Below are 23,271 nucleotides of genomic sequence, written 5' to 3' on the forward strand. Positions count from 1 at the left end.
GGTAATAACTCATTTAATCATATATAACAGTATGGAACTAATTGATTAACTGAAAAACGTTGCACCTTTAATGGCTGTGTATTGAGTTATTTTGAGGGGACTTTACATTTACACTGTTAATACAAGCTGTACACTGACTACTTTACATTATAGCAAAGTGTCACCTTTGTGAGATAATGTATATTTAGAAAATGCACTGTTTCCTAAACATTGAACGCAGTAGTAAAATGAGGGCACATTGTCCTTATACTAAAAAAAGTATAGTGCAATGACACACCACACATGTACTGTTGATCTGTAATTTATTTGATTTCAGATCAAATATTCGGCACTGAAGGAACACAGTCACATCTTTGCCGATCCACTTTGAGTGTGTGGGGTGAGGGTGAGGGTGGGTGTGTTTTGATACATTTAGTTCAACTTTGAAACACCTGCAGTGACCAAAGATACACTTTAACACACACACTTTCCAAACACATAGGTTATTTAAAACACATTGACTGTACTCATACACATATTATACACAATAAAAACAAGTGGCAGATCACGTCCGTCAGTGACTCCATCACTGATGGCTACGAAGTCAAATATTTTAAAGCAGTCAGGGGAGAGTGAAGTTGCTAAGTTGGTTCTCCGTAGAAAGACTACTGTGCATGGTCCTCATTGGTGGAACACACTACCTGTTCCTCGCCATCTTCAAGAAATGTCTGAAAACCCAACTCTTCAGAGACCATCTCCTCTCATAGCATTACTGCAATTGCACTCATTGATGCACTTACTATACACTTATTGATGCACTTGTGGTTTTAAAATTGTTGTTAGAATTGCTCTCAAAACCTTTAAATGTATTTACCATGTTGTAAGTCGCTTTGGTTAAAAAGCGTCAGCCATATGTATGTAATGTAATGTAATGTAATGTAATGTAATGTATTCCAGCGCGTGGAAGAATGGTCGAGCTACTGTAGCACTATCAAAGCTTTGACTTCGTTTAGGTTGCAGTCCATCGCAGTATAGGCTACTTGTCTTCCGTGTTACCTTACATGACTCTACAGTACAACCCAAAGATTTGCTGTAATCTCGGAAAATGGCTGGATACCTAAGCCGCGTCCACAATTATTACTTGCTATTTAGCTAGGAGCTTGCCCGGGGAAATACAAGTTTCCTCTGGATTTAGTGCGCATGATATATTTTCCTCTTCACAGTGTATATGAACAGGAAGAAGAAGTTTCAAATCTTAACTCATACCTCCAGGAGGAGGGTAGGATTGGAGATAAGCCATCTTGCGCCCGGTAGGGTACATTGCTTCAGCGTCTAACTGGAGGTGTCACATTCCTTGAGTGATTTGATCAGAGTTAAATGTGAATAGCCTATGCTGTACTTCAAGCTACCCACAGAGTCTACATTTTGAAATTATTTGAGAGAAGTCAGGGTATCGTTATGCGTCAACACGCTTCACCTTTACGGTGATTGCAGCCTGACAGCACGCTATTCAAGAGTTTTTTTTAAATGGTTTAAAACTGACAACAACTAAAATAAAGGAGAGAGAAGAGAATGTGCTACCTAGATCATTGATTGGAACATCCTTTAAAAAAAAAAAAAAAAAAATGGCCTGATAGTGCTGATAAAAATAAAGTGTTGATGAAAATAAAGTCCTCTGCCATAGCAAGGAATTTGCATATCACCAGAGTTTGTCAACTCTACCAAATCAATGCAAAAAAACAGTGTTGAACATTGAGGCCCCTATTATAACTGTGGCCTGAAATGCCTTGTACATGTATGTGGAAAAAAAACTTCTTCCCGAGGCACTTTTGAATTTATTCCTCAGCATATTAGGTCATATTATAGATTGTTATGCCCATTATTTGAACAGTGAAAGTAATAATAAAAACGTTTTTGAACTTTAATGTCGCTAATGCTGATTATTCAATGATTAATTTGAATTGAAATATTTAAGATGCTTTAACAGCAAAAATTCTATGTGATTTATTTAGATTAATTAATGTTAATCGATTGACAGCCCTAGTCTCTACACATAGGCCTTTTTAGAAAACGACTGAACACATGAAATAAAACAAAATTATTCCTTGACCTCAACCCGTCCACCAAGTTTCATGAAAATCCGCTGTTTAGGTTTTGTGTAGGCTAATCGTGCTGACAGATAAACAAACAAACAGACAAAGAAAGAAATGAGATGCAGCAGTGAGAACATCACCTCTTTGGTGAAGGTGGTGTGGTGGCCAGCCCTGCTTACATGTATATTCTGGTTTGTGGTTCCCTGATGGTGGAACAAGCTACCAGAGCAGGGGAATAAAGTCCACTACAGTATACTCTCCTAATATCTTAATGTTGTTCTTCAAGGTCTGAGTCAGATTAGAGCAGACTCTGTTGTTCTCTGGTTTCATTTTCATTTTAGTCACAGTAATGGACACTAAAGTCTTTGGTCCCATTGCTGATGGCCACATGCGGCCTTGAATGTTATTTAAACATATTCTACGAGCATGAATACATGTTGCCATTAACCCTCCTCATGTTTCTTGACACTTACTGTAGGCCACAACAGACTTCTGCCTTAATGGCCATACATGTATTCATTCATCAGGTGAATACATGTTTGTAGCATGATGAATAGAGGCAGAGTAAGCAGAAGGGCTGCTTGAAAAGACAACAGTATGGGAGATTACACTTTACTCTTTAGATAATCTCAAAGTAAGAATCCTCATACTAAAAACAATACTAACTAGATATTTTTTTAGTCTCAATATAAGATTTTAACACTTAGTAAGTGTAGCCTACTACATTTGGGTCGGCTGGTAGCCTATATGTTGGGCAACAGCAAAGCTGTCAAACTTGATCAACAGTGACAAACACAAAACACAAGCTAAAAAAATGCACAACCCCCCCCCCCCCCCCCCCATGACAACCTGAAGTTTCTAGAGACTTTAATGACTCAACACTTGAGAACATAAATCATCCAAATTCAAAACATGTAGCTGGCCCTGCAACATTGCTCCAAGCTTTTTTCACGAATGTCATCCTGAGCGCACAATCAAATCACAGAAATGTTTGTCTGTGCATTGCAAGTTCACAGAGGGCATTGACAAAGACAACCAGCTCAGTGGAGCTCAACTGGAATTTGTAGCACACATAACTAGCCTTGTGCTTTTCACAGTATGTAGTTCACCCTGAGCACATGACAGACATGAAAGGGTCTGGAGATGTCATGGAGAATGTTATGCTGCCTGCACCATCATTCTGCATGACCGGTTTGGTGGTGGCTCAGTGGTGGTCCAGGGAGGAATACTACCCTTGGGGTGATTCACAGGACAGGCCTAATGTTCCAAAATTTCTTTTTCTAAATCTAATCTCTATCCTCTCTCTACATTGCCAACCACCACTTTTAAAACTATGATTTTGTATATTATTTCTTTGTGTACATTCCCTTCATGTATTGTGGCTGTAACTTGTCTGTTTTAGTGTACTTTGTAATGTAATAGACCCACATATGGTGTAACATAAGCCTGTGGCTAACCATGGTGGCTAACTAGCTGGTTATTACTACATTACAAGCCTGTAGCTAACTAGCTAGTTAGTTATTACCAAAGATCCTTCATTACTATTACTTGAACCCTCTCTGTTATTACTGTACATTACATTGGTTAGCGATTAACAACTAGGCTAATAGTTAGCATCGCTGTTATTTAGCATTATTATTTGTTGCTTTTTGTAGGAGTTGGGAAGGAGCTTCAAACCCAGCTGTGTGCTGTTTGCATGCTTTACAGGTGTGTCATTATTTGTCGTGTTTGATGTTTAAATACGGTGTGGTCCTGGCGTTAGCTATTTTTCCCCTCTATGCTAGCTCCCGCTAGTTAGCGAGCTAACTAACTAGCTCACTGTGTCTCAATGAGAGGCTAGGCTAGGTTGGGTTTTTGTGTTTGTGTTTGTTTGTTAAAATTAATGTCGAATTCCTAGCGAATTGGAGCTTAACATTATTTGTTGGGTTACCTGTGTGTGGGTGGGCTCTGTTTCTGTTATCCCTTGGGGCTTAGCCAGAGGAGTTGGGAAGGAGCTTCAAAACCCCTATCTGATGCATGTTTGACAGTAGGACTGGATTTTGTTGTCGGTGCCTCTTGCTCTTTGAACTTGAACTAGATAGATAGATAGATAGATAGATATTTTATTGATGGTTTATTGATGGTGGTATGGTCACCACCACATTGCCACTGAAGCTGCCTTTAACGTTGCCTCCCAAGACTCCCGGAGTCAAACAGCGTCTGGACTAATCAAGCCCCTGGACAATCGAACGAGCAGGTCACATAATCTTAACAAACCACCATGTCTGCATATAGGCATTAAAAAGCAAAGCAAGTTGAGGTCACAGCGGTGACTAAACATTTTCTTTTCTCTGTATTTCTGCGGATGGCTCTTCACTGGGATGATTGTTGATTGTTTTGCTGGTTATCTGTAGAAGACTGTCTCCTGCAGATAATTCTCGCACGCACGCACACACACACACACACGTCCTTCTGATCATCTGTCAACATCATAAGGTTTTTCTCTGTGTTTAGACAGCATTGCTTGGATGTGACTTTGCCTCAGAGGACAGACTGCAGCCCATCTCCAGCACACCTGCCACAGCGCACCTGCTTCAGCCCACTACCACAGCACTGCCGTCGGGACGCTGTCTGACCCCTGACCCCTGGGAGAGCCGACAGGGTGTGCCTCTCATTCAGCGTTTACACGTCCTCCCTTGCTCCTCGGGTCTCGATCCTCACTGATCTACATAACGAAAGATAGAAGAAGGGATAGACTATCCCATTGTTGCCGCACCATCATTCTTTATGTAGATCAGTGAGGATCGAGGCCCGATGAGCGAGGGAGGACGTATAATCGCTGAATGAGAGGCACCTAGAGTGTCGTCTCTGAAAGGTAAGGACTTACTTACTTACTTATCCTCTTCGTCCCAGTTGGGGCATAAGGCTGCAACCATACCCTGCCACTGAACCCTGTCTCGTGCTTTGGCCTGTGCTTCGCCCCAGGAAAGACCCATCCCCTTCAGCTCCGTCATCACTGTCCTTTGCCAGGTGTTCTTTGGTCTGCCCCTTTTTCTTTTCCCGATTGGTGTCCATCTCAAGGCAACTTTGGGTGGTCTTTCATTGGGCATCCTCAATACATGGCCAAGCCATCTTAGTCTGCGCTTTTTGATATCAAGAGACATATGGAAGCTGCCTGTCCTCTTGTAGAGTTCCTCATTTGAGACTGTATTTGGCCAAAATATGTTGCAGATGTCGACGGAGGCAGCTGTTATGGAAGACTTCAACCTTTCTCATATCCTGCTTTGTTACTCTCCAGCACTCAGAACCATACAGCAGGACAGCCTTGACATTGCTGTTGTAGAGCTTGATTCTAAGGCTGTATTGTTTGGACTTCCAGATGTTGCGCAGTTGGCTGAAAGCACCTCTTTCTTTGTTTAGACGTGCCTTTATGTCTTTTTGTGTTCCACTTTCACTGCTTATAATGCTTCCAAGGTATGAAAATTCTTCAACACATGTCAGCACCTCTCCATCGATGGTTATTGGAGGTGCTGTTGGGGTATTGATGCACATTACCTGGGTCTTTTTCTGGTAAGGAGGTAAGGAGCTCCTGCACTAATGAGCGCAGGGTCCTTCTGTGTAGCCTGGCTATCACCAGAGACGGTTTATAAAGCGAGACGATTCATATGAGGGTAAATTCCGGTTTCACTGTGACGCAACTACTCCCATTTAGGAGGCAAACGGGAGCATTTTTTTTATGGTAGAAATAAACCTGTCATCAACGGCACCTGCTTCTGCTGATTCTACACCGTTCTAAACCCATTATCTCGTCACAGATCACGCCCCTTTAGGAGGCGGAAGTGGGTGCCATTTCATTCCATTGAAAAACCCCTTTGTGATTCATATAGTAACTATACGATCTTTGCTATCACCAGACTAAGCTCAATCTTTTGAGACTGAACATTGCCTGTGTCTGCTGTGGAATCACGGAGAGGAAACTGATCATTGCGTTCCTATTGGCCTATTCTGTACCTTTCACCTCGGTAAGTGATTTTAGAAGAGCTACATATCAGTTGTCTGGCTATCACCATATTAAACTCAATCTTTTAAGATTGAACATTAGTCTGGGGAGTCTGCATTTTATATCTACTGCACAAGAGGTGTGATCAATTGGTATAGTTCAAATGACTCTACGCTTTTGGATAGTCCTTCAACCAATCAGACCAATGATCTGGCTGTGCCTGGTGGATAAGCCAGGTTGTGATAACATGGAAAGGAAGCAGGAGAGATAAATGTGCAGGTTTCCAGCCAGAGCTGCAGGGCAAAATCTAATCATCGGCAGATCGGACCAGTTTACCCAGTCTTGGTTTCCAGCCTGAGCCGCAGGGCAAAATCTAATCATCGGCAGATCGGACCAGTTTACCCGGTCATGGAAGGAGAGATGCAAATGCACACCAAAATCGAGCTGCAGGCAACTAGGAATTAAACTCAGTTAAAACTCAGTTCTACAACCTTGATTGTAACAGGAGGCATCATGAATGAAACAGTGCTAAAATTGTGATATAAACTGCTTATTTCTTACTTATTTCTTCCCACAAACATGCAGGAATGTGTTGCTTTTCAACTCCGTACCTACTGTACATCAAATAAGACATCGTTCATCAGAGGGTCCCTCAGGCTATAGACCTCTGAAGTTCGCCTACAAAAAGGATTCAAAGCTGCCATCTTTGTCCATATAAGGAGACCCGGGAGTTAATTGAAGTTAACTGCCTATGGCAAGTTGCATGGTAAGTTAGCTCTGGGGTAGCAAAGATCAAAGTGTGCCGTCTTCACCTGCCGAAGATCACAGTATCCACTAGACGGCAGTGGACAAAACTGTGTAGTGGAAAATGTCTGCATTTCCAATGTCATCATCCCCGTGAGAGTTAAACAGGTGGGATAATTGAAAATGTTATTTTAGATACCGGATCTCCTTATTTGGGCAAAGATGGTGGCTTTTTTGTAGGCGAACTTCAGAGGTCTATGGAAGACACAAATAACCCAACTGCCTTTGCTGTTCCCTTGTCCTTCACCAGGTGGTGCCAGTGAGCCGACTCAACAACCATGTTGCTTGGCAACCACAGCCTGGCAGCCACCCTGCAGCAGAGGCCGGACTGGGACGTGGACTGGGTGGAGCACTCGCTGGACTTCCTGCCCATGCTGCTGATCAAGGTGCTGCTGAACTGCGTCCTGGCGCTCAACTACAGCCTCCAGCGGCCGGCGTGCTCCGTCATGAGCCTCTGCTTCCTGTCGCTCTGCCTGGCCGACTTCCTGTTGCCCGCCGCGCTGGCCGCCGCCACGACCGCCGACCGGCTGCTGGACTGCTGCGACGGTTACCCGGGTTACGAGGCCCTGGTGCTCACGCACGCCTCCGCCGTCTACGCCTTCCTGCCGCTGCCCGTGCTGGTGCTCGGAGCGCTGGACTACGCCTCTGTGGCCCGGCGAGGGCAGGACGGAGCGTTCCGGTTCCGGTCCCGCTGGCCGGGGGGAGGCGTGGGTCAGGGCGCGGCGGTTCTGGCGCTGTGGGTTCTAGCCGGGCTGTACTCGGCGCTCCACACGGACCTGTCGGTGCTGGAGGTGAAGGGCAGGCCGGGGTTGCTGCGGTGGACGCGGGTGTGTGACGTGTGCGTGGCGCGGGGCGTCGATCTCTTCTGCCTGCTGCTGCTGCCGGCGGTCGGATTCGTGCTGCTGCTGCACCTGCCCCACGTGCCGCGCTGGACGCGCCGCCTCCTCCAGGTGGCGCCGGAAATGGAGGCGCACGGAACACAGTGGAGACGCAACCTGCCCGTCACCCACGGCAACCTGCCCGTCACCCACGGCGACCTGCCCGTCTGGTCCGTTGAGATGGAGATGCAGCATCCGTGCCAGCGGGACCCCCCGATCTACGTTGCCTGCGTGTTGCTGTTCGCCGCGCCATGGTGCCCATACCTGCTGCTGCACCTGAGCAGCCTGCTGCTGGGGTTGGCAGTGCCCTCGTACGTCAGCGTCAACACGCTGTGGCTCAGGTGTGCCAACAGCCTCCTGGCGGGCATCACCTCCTGGGCGCTGGCAACGCAGGAGGACACGGGTGGCACCGCCGGCGACAGCATCCAACACCTGGACCCCGTCTGCGACTGGAGGATCCCCATCTACCTCAGTTACCGTGGCAACAGCCCCGGCCCATGGCACCAGGCGCCCCTGGAGCTGCAGACTCAGACGTCGGAGAGGAGACTGAAGCCCCAGCTGCTGATTTGAGCTGCACTCCGGACAGCATCACACACACACACACACACACACACACACACACACACACACACACACACACACACACACACACACACACACTCACACTCACACTCACACTCACACACACACACACACACACACAGGGGGGGGTTTGGGTGGTGCGCATGCCATGGTGGGCGGCTGCCTGTGTCTTTTTTTTTTCAATCTAGGATTTCTGGGACTGTCATCATAGTCTGAGGAAAGGCCGTAAGGCCTGAAATGTATAAAAAAGGAACTGTATTGGGAACTCTCCGGTGTGCAGATTTTTACTTGTCCTGGGGCTATCACTGTGAAGCTTGTATTTCGGTTAAGAACCAAACCAGCTTTTGTTCAAATCTACACACCTATCTCAGTGTTTTCCCTACAATGTACTGTATTCAGCTGGCGCAGCACCACGGCTGGATTTTCAGCGCCACTGCAACATCTTCACATGATCAGTAATGTCACCACAATAAGGCCTACTTCCACATTCGTTGAAATTGGGGTGCTTGAAAGACCCTAGCACCACTGCTGGAAAAAATTCTAAGGGAAACACTGTATCTCTACTGAAAAATGTAAGGTCCATTATCAAATGTTATTTTGAAGTATTAAAACGCACTGCATATGTCATCTGGTAAAGGCTTTTTTTCCGTGGAGGACACGCCATCTGCTGGTTATTAATAAAAGTACAATAATGGGCGAGCATTGCAGCAGTCAGAAAATCATTTGTCCGATTCTCAGCTGCGTTGTGTTCCTGAGCAAGATAACCTTGAATTGCTCCCTAGTATTGGAGCAGTTTAACTAGGATTTGTCTTAACAATTGATCACTTTTGAGCAGTGAGCTGCCTGCCCAACCAACGAGGGGTTAGGTGCCTTGCTCAAGGGCACTTCAGCCGTGGACTGGTCGAGGATCGAACCGGCGGGCCCTAACCAGTAGGCCATGGCTGCCCCGTGAGTAAGTAAGTAAGAACTTGAACATAGTCTATTCCAGGGATTCCCTTTTTGACCTTGATATATGTAGAAATAATTACTGTTCTTTACCTGTTACATAAAGTGACCTTTCTGTCAATCAAGTGTGCATTAATACATGGTGGTAATAGTGTGGACTTATATACTGTACTACCTCACCAAGATGTGGAGCCAAATGAAAAAATATTATTTGTACAAAATAAACATATTTCGTCCATACTGCAACATTTTACCACATTAATCTTTTCAGAAATCAGCCGAACAATGTAAAAACATTTTCCATTAGTAGTCTAAGTACACTAAATTACCACTCTAAGTATATAAAATGTAATACACTTAAAACAACTGTACTTCTATCAAATTTAAAATACACTAACAACAAAGTACACTTTCAAAAAGTACAATAAAAAACAATTTGATTATTATGAAATTAGTATACTTTTTGGACTCAGAAGTTGAACTTAATCACACACATTTGTAAGTATACTTTCTAAAGTATACATTAAATTCACTTCAAATAAAGCACAAAAACCAAGAAGCATACTTGTTTTATACTTCATGTACTTTATCCATATTACTAATACACTGAAGTATACTTTTTTTTACCTGGGTTAAACTATGTCCATCAATATCCATTAATGATGTATTTAGTATTTTTTGACACATACAGTAGTAGTAGTAGCCTATCTTATCAGGCGAAAGTCTGTTGCTGTCTACAATACTTCATCAGCTCAGCCAATGAACTGATAGATTTCATATTCCTTTGTATTAAAAATACAAAATACAGTATTTTTTGACACATACAGTAGTAGTAGTAGCCTAGCCTTTATTGTCACTGTACAAGTACAACGGAATGAACATGGCATTGCTGCTGTTTAGTAGAAAGTTTATATTGATACATTTATAAATTTGCCGTTTTATTTCCAAATACATTTTGATGTATTCTTTGCCCATCCCTGTACACAACTTTATTTGTACAAAAAGAAAATAAATCTTACATATTTAGGCTGTTTATTTGCTATTACCTAAACACATAAGGAAAAAGAAGAACTCACAATAGTTCTAAGAAGTAGGCCTAAGAGATAATGTATTGTCCATACATCGGTCTACTGGTCAATACTTTCTTGATTCAACTGAACTTAATTGAACTCTACAGCTTTACAGTTCATTCGGGTTTCATTTAACTCTTGGCATCCAATGATATCATTAAGCTCTCTCTATCAGCAGTACTTAATGATGTTGGTACACTATTTTGGTTGTCTAATGCAGAGATTGTGACCTTGGTGACACCAAATACATCCCACCTTTTGGGGAGTGTCCCACGGCGAAAGAGGTAGGCAAAGATGTAAGAGAACAATAGAATGCAAAGAAACGCAAAGAGCGCAACTACTGTTCGGACAGGGTGAGGCTGGACGTACACATCATCAATTACTTCACCTCCCGGAAAACAGATAACTGGCGGGAGGCCGATTAGGGGCTCCCCACTTAAGAACCTCAACAGCAGGCTTAAGACAAACCCAACAACCGCCCCATAACTATTGGAGATATCACAGAATAGGACACAAACTAACTGGGGGAGGATGACACAGTAGGCCATGTCTGAACTTATGATCCAAAAGAACACAATGCTGTTATCAATGAAAGTCAATGCAGTACCAAACACACCAGCTACAACGACAGTTATCCGGATCACCCACATCAGCTCCTTGTCTGATGCCTACAGAGAGAGAGAGAGAGAGAGAGAGAGGGACAGACAGACAGAGAAAGGGAGATAATTATTTGTGATTGTATTTGAAAACTTGTGTCATTCACTGACGAATTTCCCTCTACTTTATTTATTTCTTTATAAAAAAAAAAAAAAAAAAAAAAAAAACTGGCAGTCAAAGGGTTAATAAAAGTGTTCTAATGAGATGTAATAGAGTGCGTAAGTGTGATGTCACTTTTCCTTAGCAACCGAAACCGAAACCGAAACCAAATTCACAATGTGAAATCCTATGGCAGATGATTGTTTTACAGAAAAAGCCACGTTTTTTGCGCAAATTAATTTACGAGTTGACATCGGTTGACATTAGCTAACTTCATGTAATCATATATTAGTCCAGCTTGCCGTTAGATTATAAACTTTTTTTTCCATGCTAGCATGAACGTCTCTTTTTAGTACACCAGAAGCATACATAAACACCTTGACATGGTAGTGATTTTTAATGCTTAAAATTCATTTATTTTCATTTTGAAAGAAACAACACGGTGAGGCAATGGAAAATGCCACTTGCAGGTCGTTTGTTTAGAACAGGAAATCGCGTTACCGGGATAACGTGACACTTTCACTTACGTACTCTATAGACGCACACATAGAATGCCCATTGAACCACCCATTAAACTGAATTGAATTGAACTGAATTTAATTGAATTGATTTATAGCAGCATTTCAACGGCAATGCTAACCCCTAACGCAGATAAACAAACCTGCTGTCTGATGATGTTCTTATAGAGGTTTGAGGTGAACATAGACGTGCAGGAAAGGAGGCACGAATCGATGGAGGACATGGCAGCTGCTGTTATTGCTCCAATCCCAATGATGGAGACATAGGAGGGAGCGAGGTTCTCCAAGCAGAGAGGAAGGATTACATGTGCCTCATTGCGTTCATATGGAGATGGGCTTCCATAGTCAGTCTGATTCCAGTCTGTGCACACACACACACACACACACACACACACATATTAGCATTCTTCAAACATGAGCCCACCATAGCAATAGGACAATGACAGAGTAGTTTTTTTTTAACTTAACATCCAGAAGTGTTAAAGTGTATGTAAGAATGATCACTAGTGCTTAAAATGGGTAATGCAGACGAAACATGAAAACATTTGAGTGTTGCTTCCCCCTCCCCCTCCCCCTCCCCCTCCCCCTCCCTCACAGACAGTTTTAGCGATGTAAACGTTAACATTGTAATAGGAAATGAATCGATAGTATGACGTTATAATTTATTCGAGTGTACTGTGAACTGTGAAGTGGGTAAGACTGTGTTTAGTGGCAGGCTAGCACATACCATTGACTTGCACTAGCCTAGCACCAGCGAACTCCGCAACTAGAGGGATTGTATGAAATGTGCTGGAAATGGTCTCCACTGATACAGATCACACTGACTAACAGTTAAGCCTTTAAGTCCCTAGCTTCCAGTAAGTCACAGAATTGACTCAGTGCTTGTGCTTGTTTATAAATTACTAAATAGAATGGGACCAAATTACCTAGCAGACATGCTTCAGCAATACACACCTTCCAGACATCTCTGGTCTCAGGAGAAATACTTGTTAGCAAATATAAACACAAACTAAACATGGTGAAGCAGCGTTTACTTGCTATGCAGTTCAGCTCTGAATCAATTTACAGATCAGAACAAAGTTGCCCCATAGCCAGTTTCAAATCTGCATAGAATTGATGTATAGTATCTGGGGGTTGGAGGGGAATAAATTGTGAATGTCCTGACTGCACCATTGTTGTCAGTGAAGCCATATTTGAAATAGCATGTTCCTTAATCTCTGATATCAGGTAATGTTATGATTTATTTACGTATCTGCCTCAACAATGGAATTCTCTTCTCTGATTGGCTGATGGGGTGGCCATTAACTTCGTATAACCTGCTACCTTCGAAGTAGTTCCAATGTGTTGCCCGTATCACACTTGAATATTAATTCGCCAAACTCGTTGCGAAGTTTAAATGAACTGTCACGTTGCATCCAAGCTGAAATACAGACGTGCAGAACGTAGTAACATTGTAGCATATGACTGAGCTAACTTGGGTGGCAGTAGGCTAAGAAAATTAGCGATCTTTCAAAGTTAACGTTCATCAGAATCCTAGGGTATGCCCGCTTGACAACGGGAGAGATAGAACTAACGACTGGCTTTTGGCCGTAGCAACCAGCCATTTAGAACTAACGACTGGCCTTTGGCCATAGCAACCAGCCATTTAGAACTAGTAACGGCAGTTTTGTCCTACAAGTAGAAAGTTGATATGTGGCGGAAAGTAGTTCCACAATCAAGACAGTTTTAGCGATGTAAACGTTTACATTGTAATAGGAAATTAACACTACACAAGTGGCCACGGTGGAATAAATATATGGGATGAATACAAACGGGAGATAAGCGGGATAACGGCCTTCGAGGTCGACCGGTTCGATGGAAATAATGGCACGGCGGAGGTAACTCCGTCTCCGTGCTTCGCACGTCGCCGGAGCTCTAGACCTCCACCTAGCCATTATTTTCATCAAACCGGTCACCTCGTCAGCCGTTATCCCTTACATAAGTATAGCATATATGTGACCCTGCAAAGCGAAACCACTCGCTTCGGTAAAATTTACAAAATTAAGTTATTGTGCTCACGTGAACGGCCATGAACTAAGCTTTCCAACGATATGTACAGTATATCGAGGGTATTAGCCTACACAAACTATCGCTAAGATAACCGCATCCAGAGTTGACATGGTTTTCCTGTCATGATATGCCAGAAGAGGAGAAATCACCTTTTTAAGCGACGCATGGACAACGGGAATGACTGCAAATGTGTTGAATCTTCGCCGAGTGTAACAGTCAAAACGTATGTTTTTCCGTGAAATGCGTTCACAATATGAAACTGTAGACTGTACTCTATACTGTCGAATTATGCGAAAACGTGAAATTCACGTTTGTTTATTGTCGATTTTCTCAAAATAACGTTGTGCGCAAAGCGACTGATTTCACTTTGAAGGGTCACATATACTTTTATGATCCCGTGAGGGAAATTCGGTCTCTGCATTTATCCTAATTTGTGAAATCAGTGAACACACACAGCATGCAGTGAATACACAGTGAGGTGAAGCACACACTCACTCAGAGCAGTGAGCTGCCTGCCCAACAGCGGCGCGCAGGGAGCAATGAGGGGTTAGGTGCCTTGCTCAGGTGTGTGTGTGTGAGGGGTTAGGTGCCTTGCTCAAGTGTGTGTGTGGGTGAGGGGTGAGGTGCCTTGCTCAAGTGTGTGTGTGTGTGTGTGAGGGGTGAGGTGCCTTGCTCAAGGGCACTTCAGCCGTGGACTGGTCGGGGGTCAAAGCAGCAACCCTCCGGTCACAAGCTGGAAGCCTTAAGCAGTTAGGCCACGGCTGCCCCCACATTACAACACATGTCTTACAGCAGATTTAAGGTTTGTGTTGCATTTATTTAAGTTGTAATTGACAGAACAAACATACGGCTTCATATGGATTTGATATTTGGTAGAGGAATTCAAACCTGTAGATGCAGCCACTGCTCCTATCAGTATGGAAGGAACTGACATAATTGCACACAACACTGCTGCAACGAAATTTGCGATCTGTGCTTTAGCTGGTGAAACTGCAGACAAGTTCCTCTGTTGAACACTCTGGAAAGAAATGGCTCCCAAGCCCTGGCCATTAAAATCAGCGTATTAATATATTGTTTACTTGTTAAGTTCCTAGCATTCATACTTAAAGGGATAGTTCGGAGTAACCTCAAGCCAAACCCCCTCCAAAACGTTTTTCCCCCTTGGTCGATCCAAGCCATTCACTGTAGGCGAATTTGCTATAGGCGTATAGGGGTAATTTACGCTATCTGGGAGGGGGTTTGGCTCGTGGTCATGGTGCAAAGGACCCTAGTGTGAAATACTGTAACTCGGAACCATCCCTTCAAAGTACAGGACCCTGATTTCAAATGGTGGGCAAAGTACAAAGTCTATCAACAGGTACTGTAAGGTTATCATGTGCGAAGTATATACTGTATAATTATGTGGAGTATGGGGCCACTGATTCATCAATGTTAGCACTTAGGTCTTGCCCATGGTTTTACATTAGCACATAGATTTTGCCTAATTGTCAAATTATTTTGTCCAAAATAATGCACATTTATTTTAACCAAGGACCAAAGGAATCACACCTGAGAGGCAGGACACCCCTCCCTTCAGTGAAACTCCACAAGTGGTTTTGTTTTTGTCTGGGGGGGGCAGGCTGCCCCCACTGTTTATCTCCAGCCAGGGATGCCTATTGATGAGACTGATTCCCCCCCCCCCCCTACAGTGTCACGGAATAGGCTAGTGGATCATAAGGAGATGATTGCTGAATGAGACAAGAAATGTTACTGGCTTTAAGATTTTGCACTTTGCCTATCATCCAAATAAGGGCCCACAGCAAAGAACATGCAGCTTCTGTCAGTGAATCACTGAACATTTTGATGTGTTTCAGTATAGCTCTAAAAAGTATACAGTATGGCCCATAGACTATATACAGTCTATGGTATGGCCATATTAATTTGTTATTTTCCACTATAACAGCATAATCCACTATTTAAAGCAACACGCATACAATTATTTTACTTTTTTACATTTTGATGCTACACTGACTTGAAAATGTAGTCACACATTGCCAATGCATGCCAGCAATGCTTAATATTGCACTATGGGACACTGTTGATCAGGTAGGATTATGGCTCGATTTTTGACTAAAAGATTTTAGCACCAAAAGGCATAGGCTAGTATTGATAGCAAGGGGCATATCAATTCTTCCTTGGTGGTTCTTTAACATTTTGTCCTTACCAATGTGAGCCACTCATCCAACCAAACCGAGATGTCCCGGGTCTTAAGCTGACCAAGCCACGGTGCCTGGTAGGTGTGATTGAAGGCTGTGATGCTGATGTCAAGAGAGATGGGATTCAAGAGGATGAACGGCACACAGAGCCACTGGAGAAGAACACATGATGACACAGTAGCAAAGATCACAACACTCATAGTAAAATCAGAGCAGCCAACTTTTCAAAATACCTTGGAGTGAGATTCTGTTGGGAGTGACCAAAAATTTGTCCCGCACTCAGCCTAGTGTTGTCTTGATACCAAAATTATTGTTTTGATACCGATACCAAGTCAAGAATTGCGAATTCGATACTTTTCACCATTTTAGTGTATTTGGTGATTTAATCATCAGTAGCCTAATATTGAATATTGTGTGATCATTCACACCAGTGGCCATCCAAGATTCTGCTTGACCCTCCACACACACTCACACACACACACACACACACAGACACAAACAAAGAGAGAGAGAATATTATGCATGTTTCTGTACCATATATTTTGGAATTCATATACCTACTGTAAGTGTACATATTTTGTTGACAATAATGTTTAGTATTTTACAATCTGTAGAATAACTAGTAGCTAAAATGTTTAGTCATTTGTGTAGCCTACTGATTTCAAGACTATTACACTTAGTCATATCTTTAAGTGGTGTGTAGGTCTAATTGAGTGCGCATTAGTGGTGTGTGTAATTGAGTGCCTGTCGCTTTAAGAAATACGTGATTTTGATTTAGATTTTGTTTTACGTGACAAAATGGATGTATGTGTGCGTGTGTAAACAGGCAAAATCGTGTGTCACACGCCGAAAGCGTGAGAGTTGGCAGTTCGGGTAAAATTGATAAATTGAGGCCTTCTCATTCCAACATATGAGACGATAAAACAATGCATTTATTGTTGCCTCCTACAGGAACAAATCCTCAGAACTGCCTCAGGACATACACATATCTCGGTGGAAACATGGGTGCGACGTAGGCCACAAGTACTCCACATTTGCCGTTTGATTACTTCAATTCCATCAATATGCACACCAGTGCCAAACTCTCTTGCTGCCTCTACTGAGTAGATTATGATGCAGCTCTAATTTTGGAACTAGGCGTGAAGTTGCAACCCCTCTGCTTGCAGAACAACTCTCTTAAATGATCATAAATGTGTCAAACCAAAGTTCAGAGTAGCCGGCCATCTTGATAAAGTCGCTGGTCAGTTACAGTTACAAGATCAAATGAAGGGGAGGTGTGTACAGGTGTAGTACTCGAGTCCGGTCTTGGACTCGAGACCAGTCTCAAGACTCTTGGAATTGAAAGGAAAAAGACTCGGTCTTGACTCGGTCTTGGTCCAACATTGAAGGAGGTGGGGTGGACTCGTAATTTCAGAAGACCACCATTTTTTACTTACAGGAAAGGGCGGGATACTGTATGTAGACAACTGCCATATTAGGCGCATTTAAGTTCAACTCCAAATGACCTCTTGCAGCAGCGAGAGCTGCCGGTGACAGCAGGGGAGGGGATACAAACGCTGCTATAAAGTTGTACACTCTCTACTTCCCGTAGTCTAGACCAGGGGTTCCCAAACTTTCCCTTGACAAGGCCCCCCAAATACCACTAGATTGTGGCCAAGGCCCCCCTTTTGCATGATTTTGTATTGAACCCATCAACGATACGGCAAATGTAGAAATAAGTAAATAAAACGGGCCTATATTTTATAGGCTTTGCAATACTAACACTTATGTATTTAGGGATGTAATGGTATTACACGGTTATAGTGACCACAATGATCACGGTTTTCGGTATTATCGCGCTATTTAAAATAAAAATATGTGTTCATATGTTTAAAAAGCACAAGCTGAGGCCTACACAAGCTGAAATAGTTTTTAAAAAGTGTGACAGTGTTTATTACATTGCAAATTTATAATTAATATTGTGAATTAATAAACTATATATTTTGTTGACATTTATAGTATTTTAGGATCTGCATAATTACTTATAGCTAAAAATATTCAGTAATTTGAATACTTCACATTGATTACACTTGTCTTTAATGATACTGTGCCTGTCACTTTAAAAAAGTATATGAACGTAATTAGGTTTCATTCGGTTTTAGGAAAATAGTCATGCATACAGTAATCCAAGTATATATGTTTTCATTACATAAAATGAATGTTCAAAAAACTAACAAGGTAGAGAAAATATTTCTGGTGTCATAGAAAAGATAAGTGTCTTGCAATGTTAAATCCTATGATTTAGGTAGGTTACCATAGCAAGGGATTGCGTGTTGTCCCGTTCACTTTTTCCTTCATGTCCCGTTCACTTTTTCCTTCAGGTCATGTTTAATTGGCCGGGTGCTTATAATCTACCATGCTTTTGAGTGACAACCAGTGCTCAAAATAAAATGTTTTGGTATTCTCCTGATAGCCCTACATTAGTGGAATGGATTTAATATGAATGTATATAAAGACGCAGAGTTGCTTTATGACAGCCACAACGCACGTTTGCGGTAAAAATGTTCCGCCTTTTAAAATGTGTAGCCTAATCCGAATCGTGGTTAAAACTATCAAATTAGACAACAGAATCAGTAGGTGCAGTTTTGCTTCATAGTAGCCTACCAGGTCAAAAGCAGGCTCGGATGAAGCTGGAAGGAATTTAACACACTGTTTCCAGACCGTGGTTATCAACCGCGATACTGTAATAAGGATATTTGAAATGAACACGGTAGCCTACAGTAGCCTAATTGTGGATGTAAAAGCCAATTAGGGCAAAGTCCTGACGTCATGAAGGCAGGGTCTAGGCTCCGCAGTAGAGAGCCGCTGCTCAGCAGCCGCCTTGCCGCCTTGCTCCCGCGATAAGTTGAGGCCATGTGATATCGACTGCCGAGTCGTAAACACACCCATCTAGACCATCGTGGACAGATTTTTAACCACGTGCATCTTGTGCTGCGCAGTTTTGCACCAACACAAACTCGCCTATTGACATTAAGCCTCATACATTTCTAAAGAGGATTATTTGAATGTCTCCTCCTTTATAACATCTCTGGTGAAACTCACCAGACCAACAAAGATGAAGATTAACTGGATGACATCAGTGTAGGCCACAGAGTACAGCCCCCCAAGGAGAGTGTAGATGGTTGCTACAGCTGCAGATATCATCACAGAGTAGACATGCTGGAGATCAATGATGGTGCTAAGCATTCCACCTAGTTTTCAGAGAAAAAAGAGGTTGTTCAGGCAAGCTTGCAATATATAAGTACTTAATGTAGAAAGTACTTTCAATCCAATAAAGGCAATATGATAATTATGTATTTAACACACATATAACAGTTGGTGGTTGTGTCTGGATGCTCTATCTTTAGCATCAAAACAAATTTAATGTTAAACCCATCGAAGGTGCTTTATCAAAAGTTTACTTTACCCAGAGCTGTGAGAGCACTCGCCACCCACAACACGTCTCCAACGAGGGAAGGGATAACCATCAGAACAGTCATAGTTTTGCCGTACCTGATCTGGAATGGGTCCATAACAGTCACATACCTCCTCTCTCTCATTGGCTTAGCAAAGACTAAACCACCTGGAGGAGAGAAGAACAACAGGCAAAAAAAGTACTAGGTACGACGGGTTTGGGAAACATTGTAACTGAGATGTTGGTTAGTTAGCAGAAAATACTAGGATTTGCATTTTCATGTTTCTGGTTTCTTTGTGTGACAATGCCCATGCCTACACCCAGGCAGTGCCAGTGTGACTGGCCTTGGTGCCAGCAGTAGCCTACTTGTTTCTCTTAAAGGGACACTTCACCGATTAGCATTAAGCTTTGTATCTTTAGAAAACCAGTCATGTTTTTGAATGGTCGTGCATCATTCCCTCAGTTTGCCTTGAGATGGGAGAAATACGGATTTCAATGAAACCCATGAATAGGACTTCCTGCTTTCAATGATGTAAAATGATGATTTTTACATCATTGAAAGCAGGAAGTCCAACTTTGAAATCCGTATTTCTCTAAGGGTGTTTCTCAAAGTCAAGAATTGGTCCTTCCAAGCCACTTTTTCAAGGACGTTACGTCATCAAATCTCGTCAAGCACTGTTCCAAAGTCAAGGATGCTTTCAAATTCTAGCAAGTACTGAGTCCTTCGTTCTGAGAATTTCTGGAAATTTTGGAGGATGCATCCATGGATCCTCGGCGTGAAGAAATAACCCACAATCCTTTGCTAATGGACGATTAGAAATTTTCTGACGGTGTGATTTAAAAAAAGAGGGAGAGGGAGATGGAAAGTATAGAGAAGCAGTGTGTGTTAATGTACAGTAGGCTAAATATGATTTCTCAAGTGTTTTGTTAATGCCATCGTATTTGCTCAGGCATTTATATCAAGTTATTGTGCATATTCATGATAAATGCATATTAGCCTATGTCAATGTGCATGAATACGTTGTGATAAGACTTTTGTTATTAATTTATCTCTGAACTTCGCTCAATGCAAACTTTGTGCAAGGTCAACATTACCGTTGCCGTTGTCAATTACCGGTATAACTTTCCATTAACACTAACATAATTATAAAATACGGATTGTGATGTGAAGACCAAGTCAAATGTGGAAATACTATAGGCTACTCAAAAAAGTTAATTTAGAGGAAAGTGCAGCTGCACAGTTGTCGGAACTCCTGTAAAAGCAGCACAATATCCACGGTTCAAATGAAGCGCGCATCCGGAACCGGCGTGCACTTCCACACTCTCTAGGCTGTTCCATTGCATGTGATTTTGACGGCTGGGGAGGGTACTGGGAAGGTGTGTAGCCTTGTCTCTCTAGCACCCGACTCGAAAGAAAGCCTTCTATCAAGGATGCGCTCTTGACTTTGAGAAACACACTACGTCACCGGGTTGTTACAAATTAGGAATGAAACGCCCCAACACCTGCTGCCCTGATTAGCCTACCTGTGATAAGCCATGGCTCTAGCACTCATTTGACACAAAATCATGGTTGATTGGTTGCAGCAGTGCTGCACTCCCTTCCAAATTTCAGAACGTCCCGCCCATTTTGAAAGCCTTTTTCAGAAATGTGAAGTGGATGGAGTTATGGGGTGAAGTTACACTTTAAAACCAACAATACATATTGACTCCTGTGTGGTCCCTTCAACACATTTACATTCATCTAAAGACAGACTCCCAAGGAACATATGTTTGTGTCAACTACACTGCGTCAAGCTTTGACAGTAAAGAATGTGCCTAAGACAAGACTTCTCATCCACTGTGCTTCTTGCTCCCCATGGCAATACAACCTGCCATATTTATCCTTTTTTCCACTGCCTTGAACACTGAAAGCCTTGCTGAGGCTACCTTCTTGCTTCAAGGTTGACACAGATGTGTTTAGACTGTTGAATAAACTTTGTCTTGACCTTGGGCCCTATCCCTGTTGTCACTGTAAGAGGGAAGCACTACTGGGACTTTGTGCTCAGATACAGTAAACTGTATATGTTTAGTTAGCTGTATAGCTGTTTAGTTTTGTTTCAGATTGCAATCAGTCGTCAAAAGAGAGAGCTTTATAGACTCCAAAGGTCAATTTGATTCACTGGGTGTGTGGGTTAAAAAACACATCATTGAAAGGGTGCTATCTTGTTCCGAACGTAGATCTCTTCTGCCTTCCTACCAGGAGAATCTGTTTTGAATGAATCAGGAAAGAAACCATTCCGGTAGGACATGTGTATTATGACTATGTCTGTACTAACTCGTATGCTTACTGCTGCAACATTTCTTTAGTCTTTAGCTCTCTATTTTTTTAGCTTTTATTTTGTTCCCCTAGAGCTGTTTTGTCATTGTTTTTTATTACTGTCCCTTTGTAACATTTCTTTGCATCATGTGAAACAACCCAGTCAGGACCACTTTCATGCATATCCATGTAAATATGTAGTTTTATTTTCCGTTAAACTACTTTTAGGGGTTTTATATGAGAATCATTGATATTGATTGTGTCATTTAAGTGTTTTTGGTTTGATTTTAACTTTTGCCCAGGAAATACACACATGGTGAGGGGATGGAATTAATTACTTAATTATCATCTGACAGAATCTTCTTTCATCATTGCTTTCAAAATGACCAAAAAGGTCCATCATGATTTTACTCACTTGCAAATGCAAATTCTGTAACAAACTTACCAACAATAAATGACAGTGCATACTGCAGTGGCATCTGTGCCCAGATCAGTCCCTGGTTTGGGCTATAGACAGCTTCTGCCATACCAAGTATGTAACCTCCTCCAACCCAGGTAGCTATGAAAAACAAACAAATGTAAGGGCAATGTGATGGGGTTGAGTCAGAGGCACCAGTTGATTTGACATTAAATTACCCATATACAGAACTAATATGGTGCTGCAACTAATGCAGCTCGTACACACAATGTTCAACCATGTCTAATGTCTGAATCTGTTACTCTTGTACTGAGCAGCATTATCACTGTAACAGCACATCACCGATAGGGTAAAACTAAATAAGTTGTCTCAAATCCTGAGATCATATAGGTCACCCACTTGACAGTCAGGTCCATCCAGTCAGAAGGCTTTCATTTGTGATTGATCACCCAGTGAAATATCAAGTTGTCTCGTGAGTGGGCCATCAATGAATTTGTTTTCAATCTGACTACTTTACAAATAACAAAACAAAACAATCATTTTCGTTTGATTTGTTTTCTCATCTGATGATCCAACGTCACTTTTGTGAGTTTTGCATTAAGATTGGAGAGCCATTTGCCACTTTTTGCGCACTTCGCGTGTATTGAACAGCCTAGGACACAGAGAGTTATTTTCTTCTTGCTCGAGCGCTTTGAAATGAAACAAAGCAATTGATTTAAGTTTGTCTCAAGATGTTGTGAGTATAAGGCAGATAATTTAGTTGTTCAGAAGCCATCAATTTCAAACATGAAAGAACAGGTGTGGATGATTAACAACGTTAACTTGGGCCCATCATCCACATCCTTGTTTGCAGCTCAAAATATCTTACAGAAACTTTTCTATCCTGCAATTTGTTAACATTTTAGGGGTCACCAACTCACCAGTTGTTGTGAAAATCCCAACAGTCAGATCTATGGAGCGTTCTCCTAGCAGAGCCACCTCTGTGACTGTTCCAGTGGTCTTTTTTGCTTTGGATTTCTTGGAAGCCCATATTCCCGTGGCCAGGACTGCAGCATAGAAGCCTATCATGGCTATAAGGCCTGGTATGTTAAGGGCCATGATTTTAAACCTCTTTGCCTGCAGGATCTGCACAAAGACACACAAGTTTTCAGCAAACACAGAGATCTGGTTAAAGTGGGCAGAGCTCTTGTCTGGCTTTTGAGCCTACAAAGTCCTGTCTTATCTATGTTTGGCAGGACCGGTTCTTCCTACAGGCCACCAAGGCGGCCAATTGGTT

At 42.5% G+C, this 23,271-nt stretch overlaps 2 protein-coding genes across 6 annotated transcripts; one reads left to right on the forward strand and one right to left on the reverse strand.

Annotated features, from left to right (window-relative positions):
• The first annotated feature begins 4,799 nt into the window (after window positions 1-4,799).
• Window positions 4,800-9,025, forward strand: LOC134071263 (uncharacterized). Of its 5 annotated transcripts, none has more exons than XM_062527908.1 (3): window positions 4,800-4,926; window positions 6,637-6,817; window positions 7,106-9,025. In XM_062527908.1, the coding sequence occupies exon 3, from the start codon at window positions 7,134-7,136 to the stop codon at window positions 8,301-8,303; it is 1,170 nt and encodes a 389-aa protein (XP_062383892.1). In that variant the 5' UTR covers window positions 4,800-4,926; window positions 6,637-6,817; window positions 7,106-7,133; the 3' UTR covers window positions 8,304-9,025. The 5 variants fall into 5 exon arrangements, with proteins under 5 accessions (XP_062383892.1, XP_062383890.1, XP_062383893.1 ...); XM_062527906.1 differs by having other exon boundaries at window positions 4,806-6,073; XM_062527909.1 differs by lacking the exon at window positions 6,637-6,817 and having other exon boundaries at window positions 4,806-6,073.
• A 1,436-nt stretch (window positions 9,026-10,461) lies between these two features.
• Window positions 10,462-23,063, reverse strand: LOC134071726 (high affinity choline transporter 1-like). Its single transcript, XM_062528561.1, has 8 exons — window positions 22,916-23,063; window positions 22,023-22,136; window positions 19,294-19,449; window positions 18,930-19,078; window positions 15,857-16,000; window positions 14,542-14,695; window positions 11,748-11,965; window positions 10,462-10,998 (listed from the first exon to the last, which is right to left on the reverse strand). The coding sequence occupies exons 1-8, from the start codon at window positions 23,061-23,063 to the stop codon at window positions 10,462-10,464; spliced, it is 1,620 nt and encodes a 539-aa protein (XP_062384545.1).
• Window positions 23,064-23,271: the final 208 nt, after the last annotated feature.

The sequence above is a fragment of the Sardina pilchardus genome, chromosome 23 (assembly GCF_963854185.1).
Source record: "Sardina pilchardus chromosome 23, fSarPil1.1, whole genome shotgun sequence".
Lineage (NCBI taxonomy): Eukaryota > Metazoa > Chordata > Actinopteri > Clupeiformes > Clupeidae > Sardina > Sardina pilchardus.

Excerpts from the sequence above, each read along its gene's own strand:
- LOC134071263 (XM_062527908.1), top strand. The coding sequence starts at position 7,134 with ATGTTGCTTGGCAACCACAGCCTGGCAGCCACCCTGCAGCAGAGGCCG.
- LOC134071726 (XM_062528561.1), bottom strand. The coding sequence starts at position 23,063 with ATGATAGGCTTCTATGCTGCAGTCCTGGCCACGGGAATATGGGCTTCC. Across the intron at positions 14,696-15,856 it reads TGGATGAGTGGCTCACATTG|GGCTTGGGAGCCATTTCTTT; the intron begins GTAAGGACAAAA and ends TTTAATGGCCAG. Across the intron at positions 10,999-11,747 it reads AGAACATCATCAGACAGCAG|GCATCAGACAAGGAGCTGAT; the intron begins GTTTGTTTATCT and ends CTCTCTCTGTAG.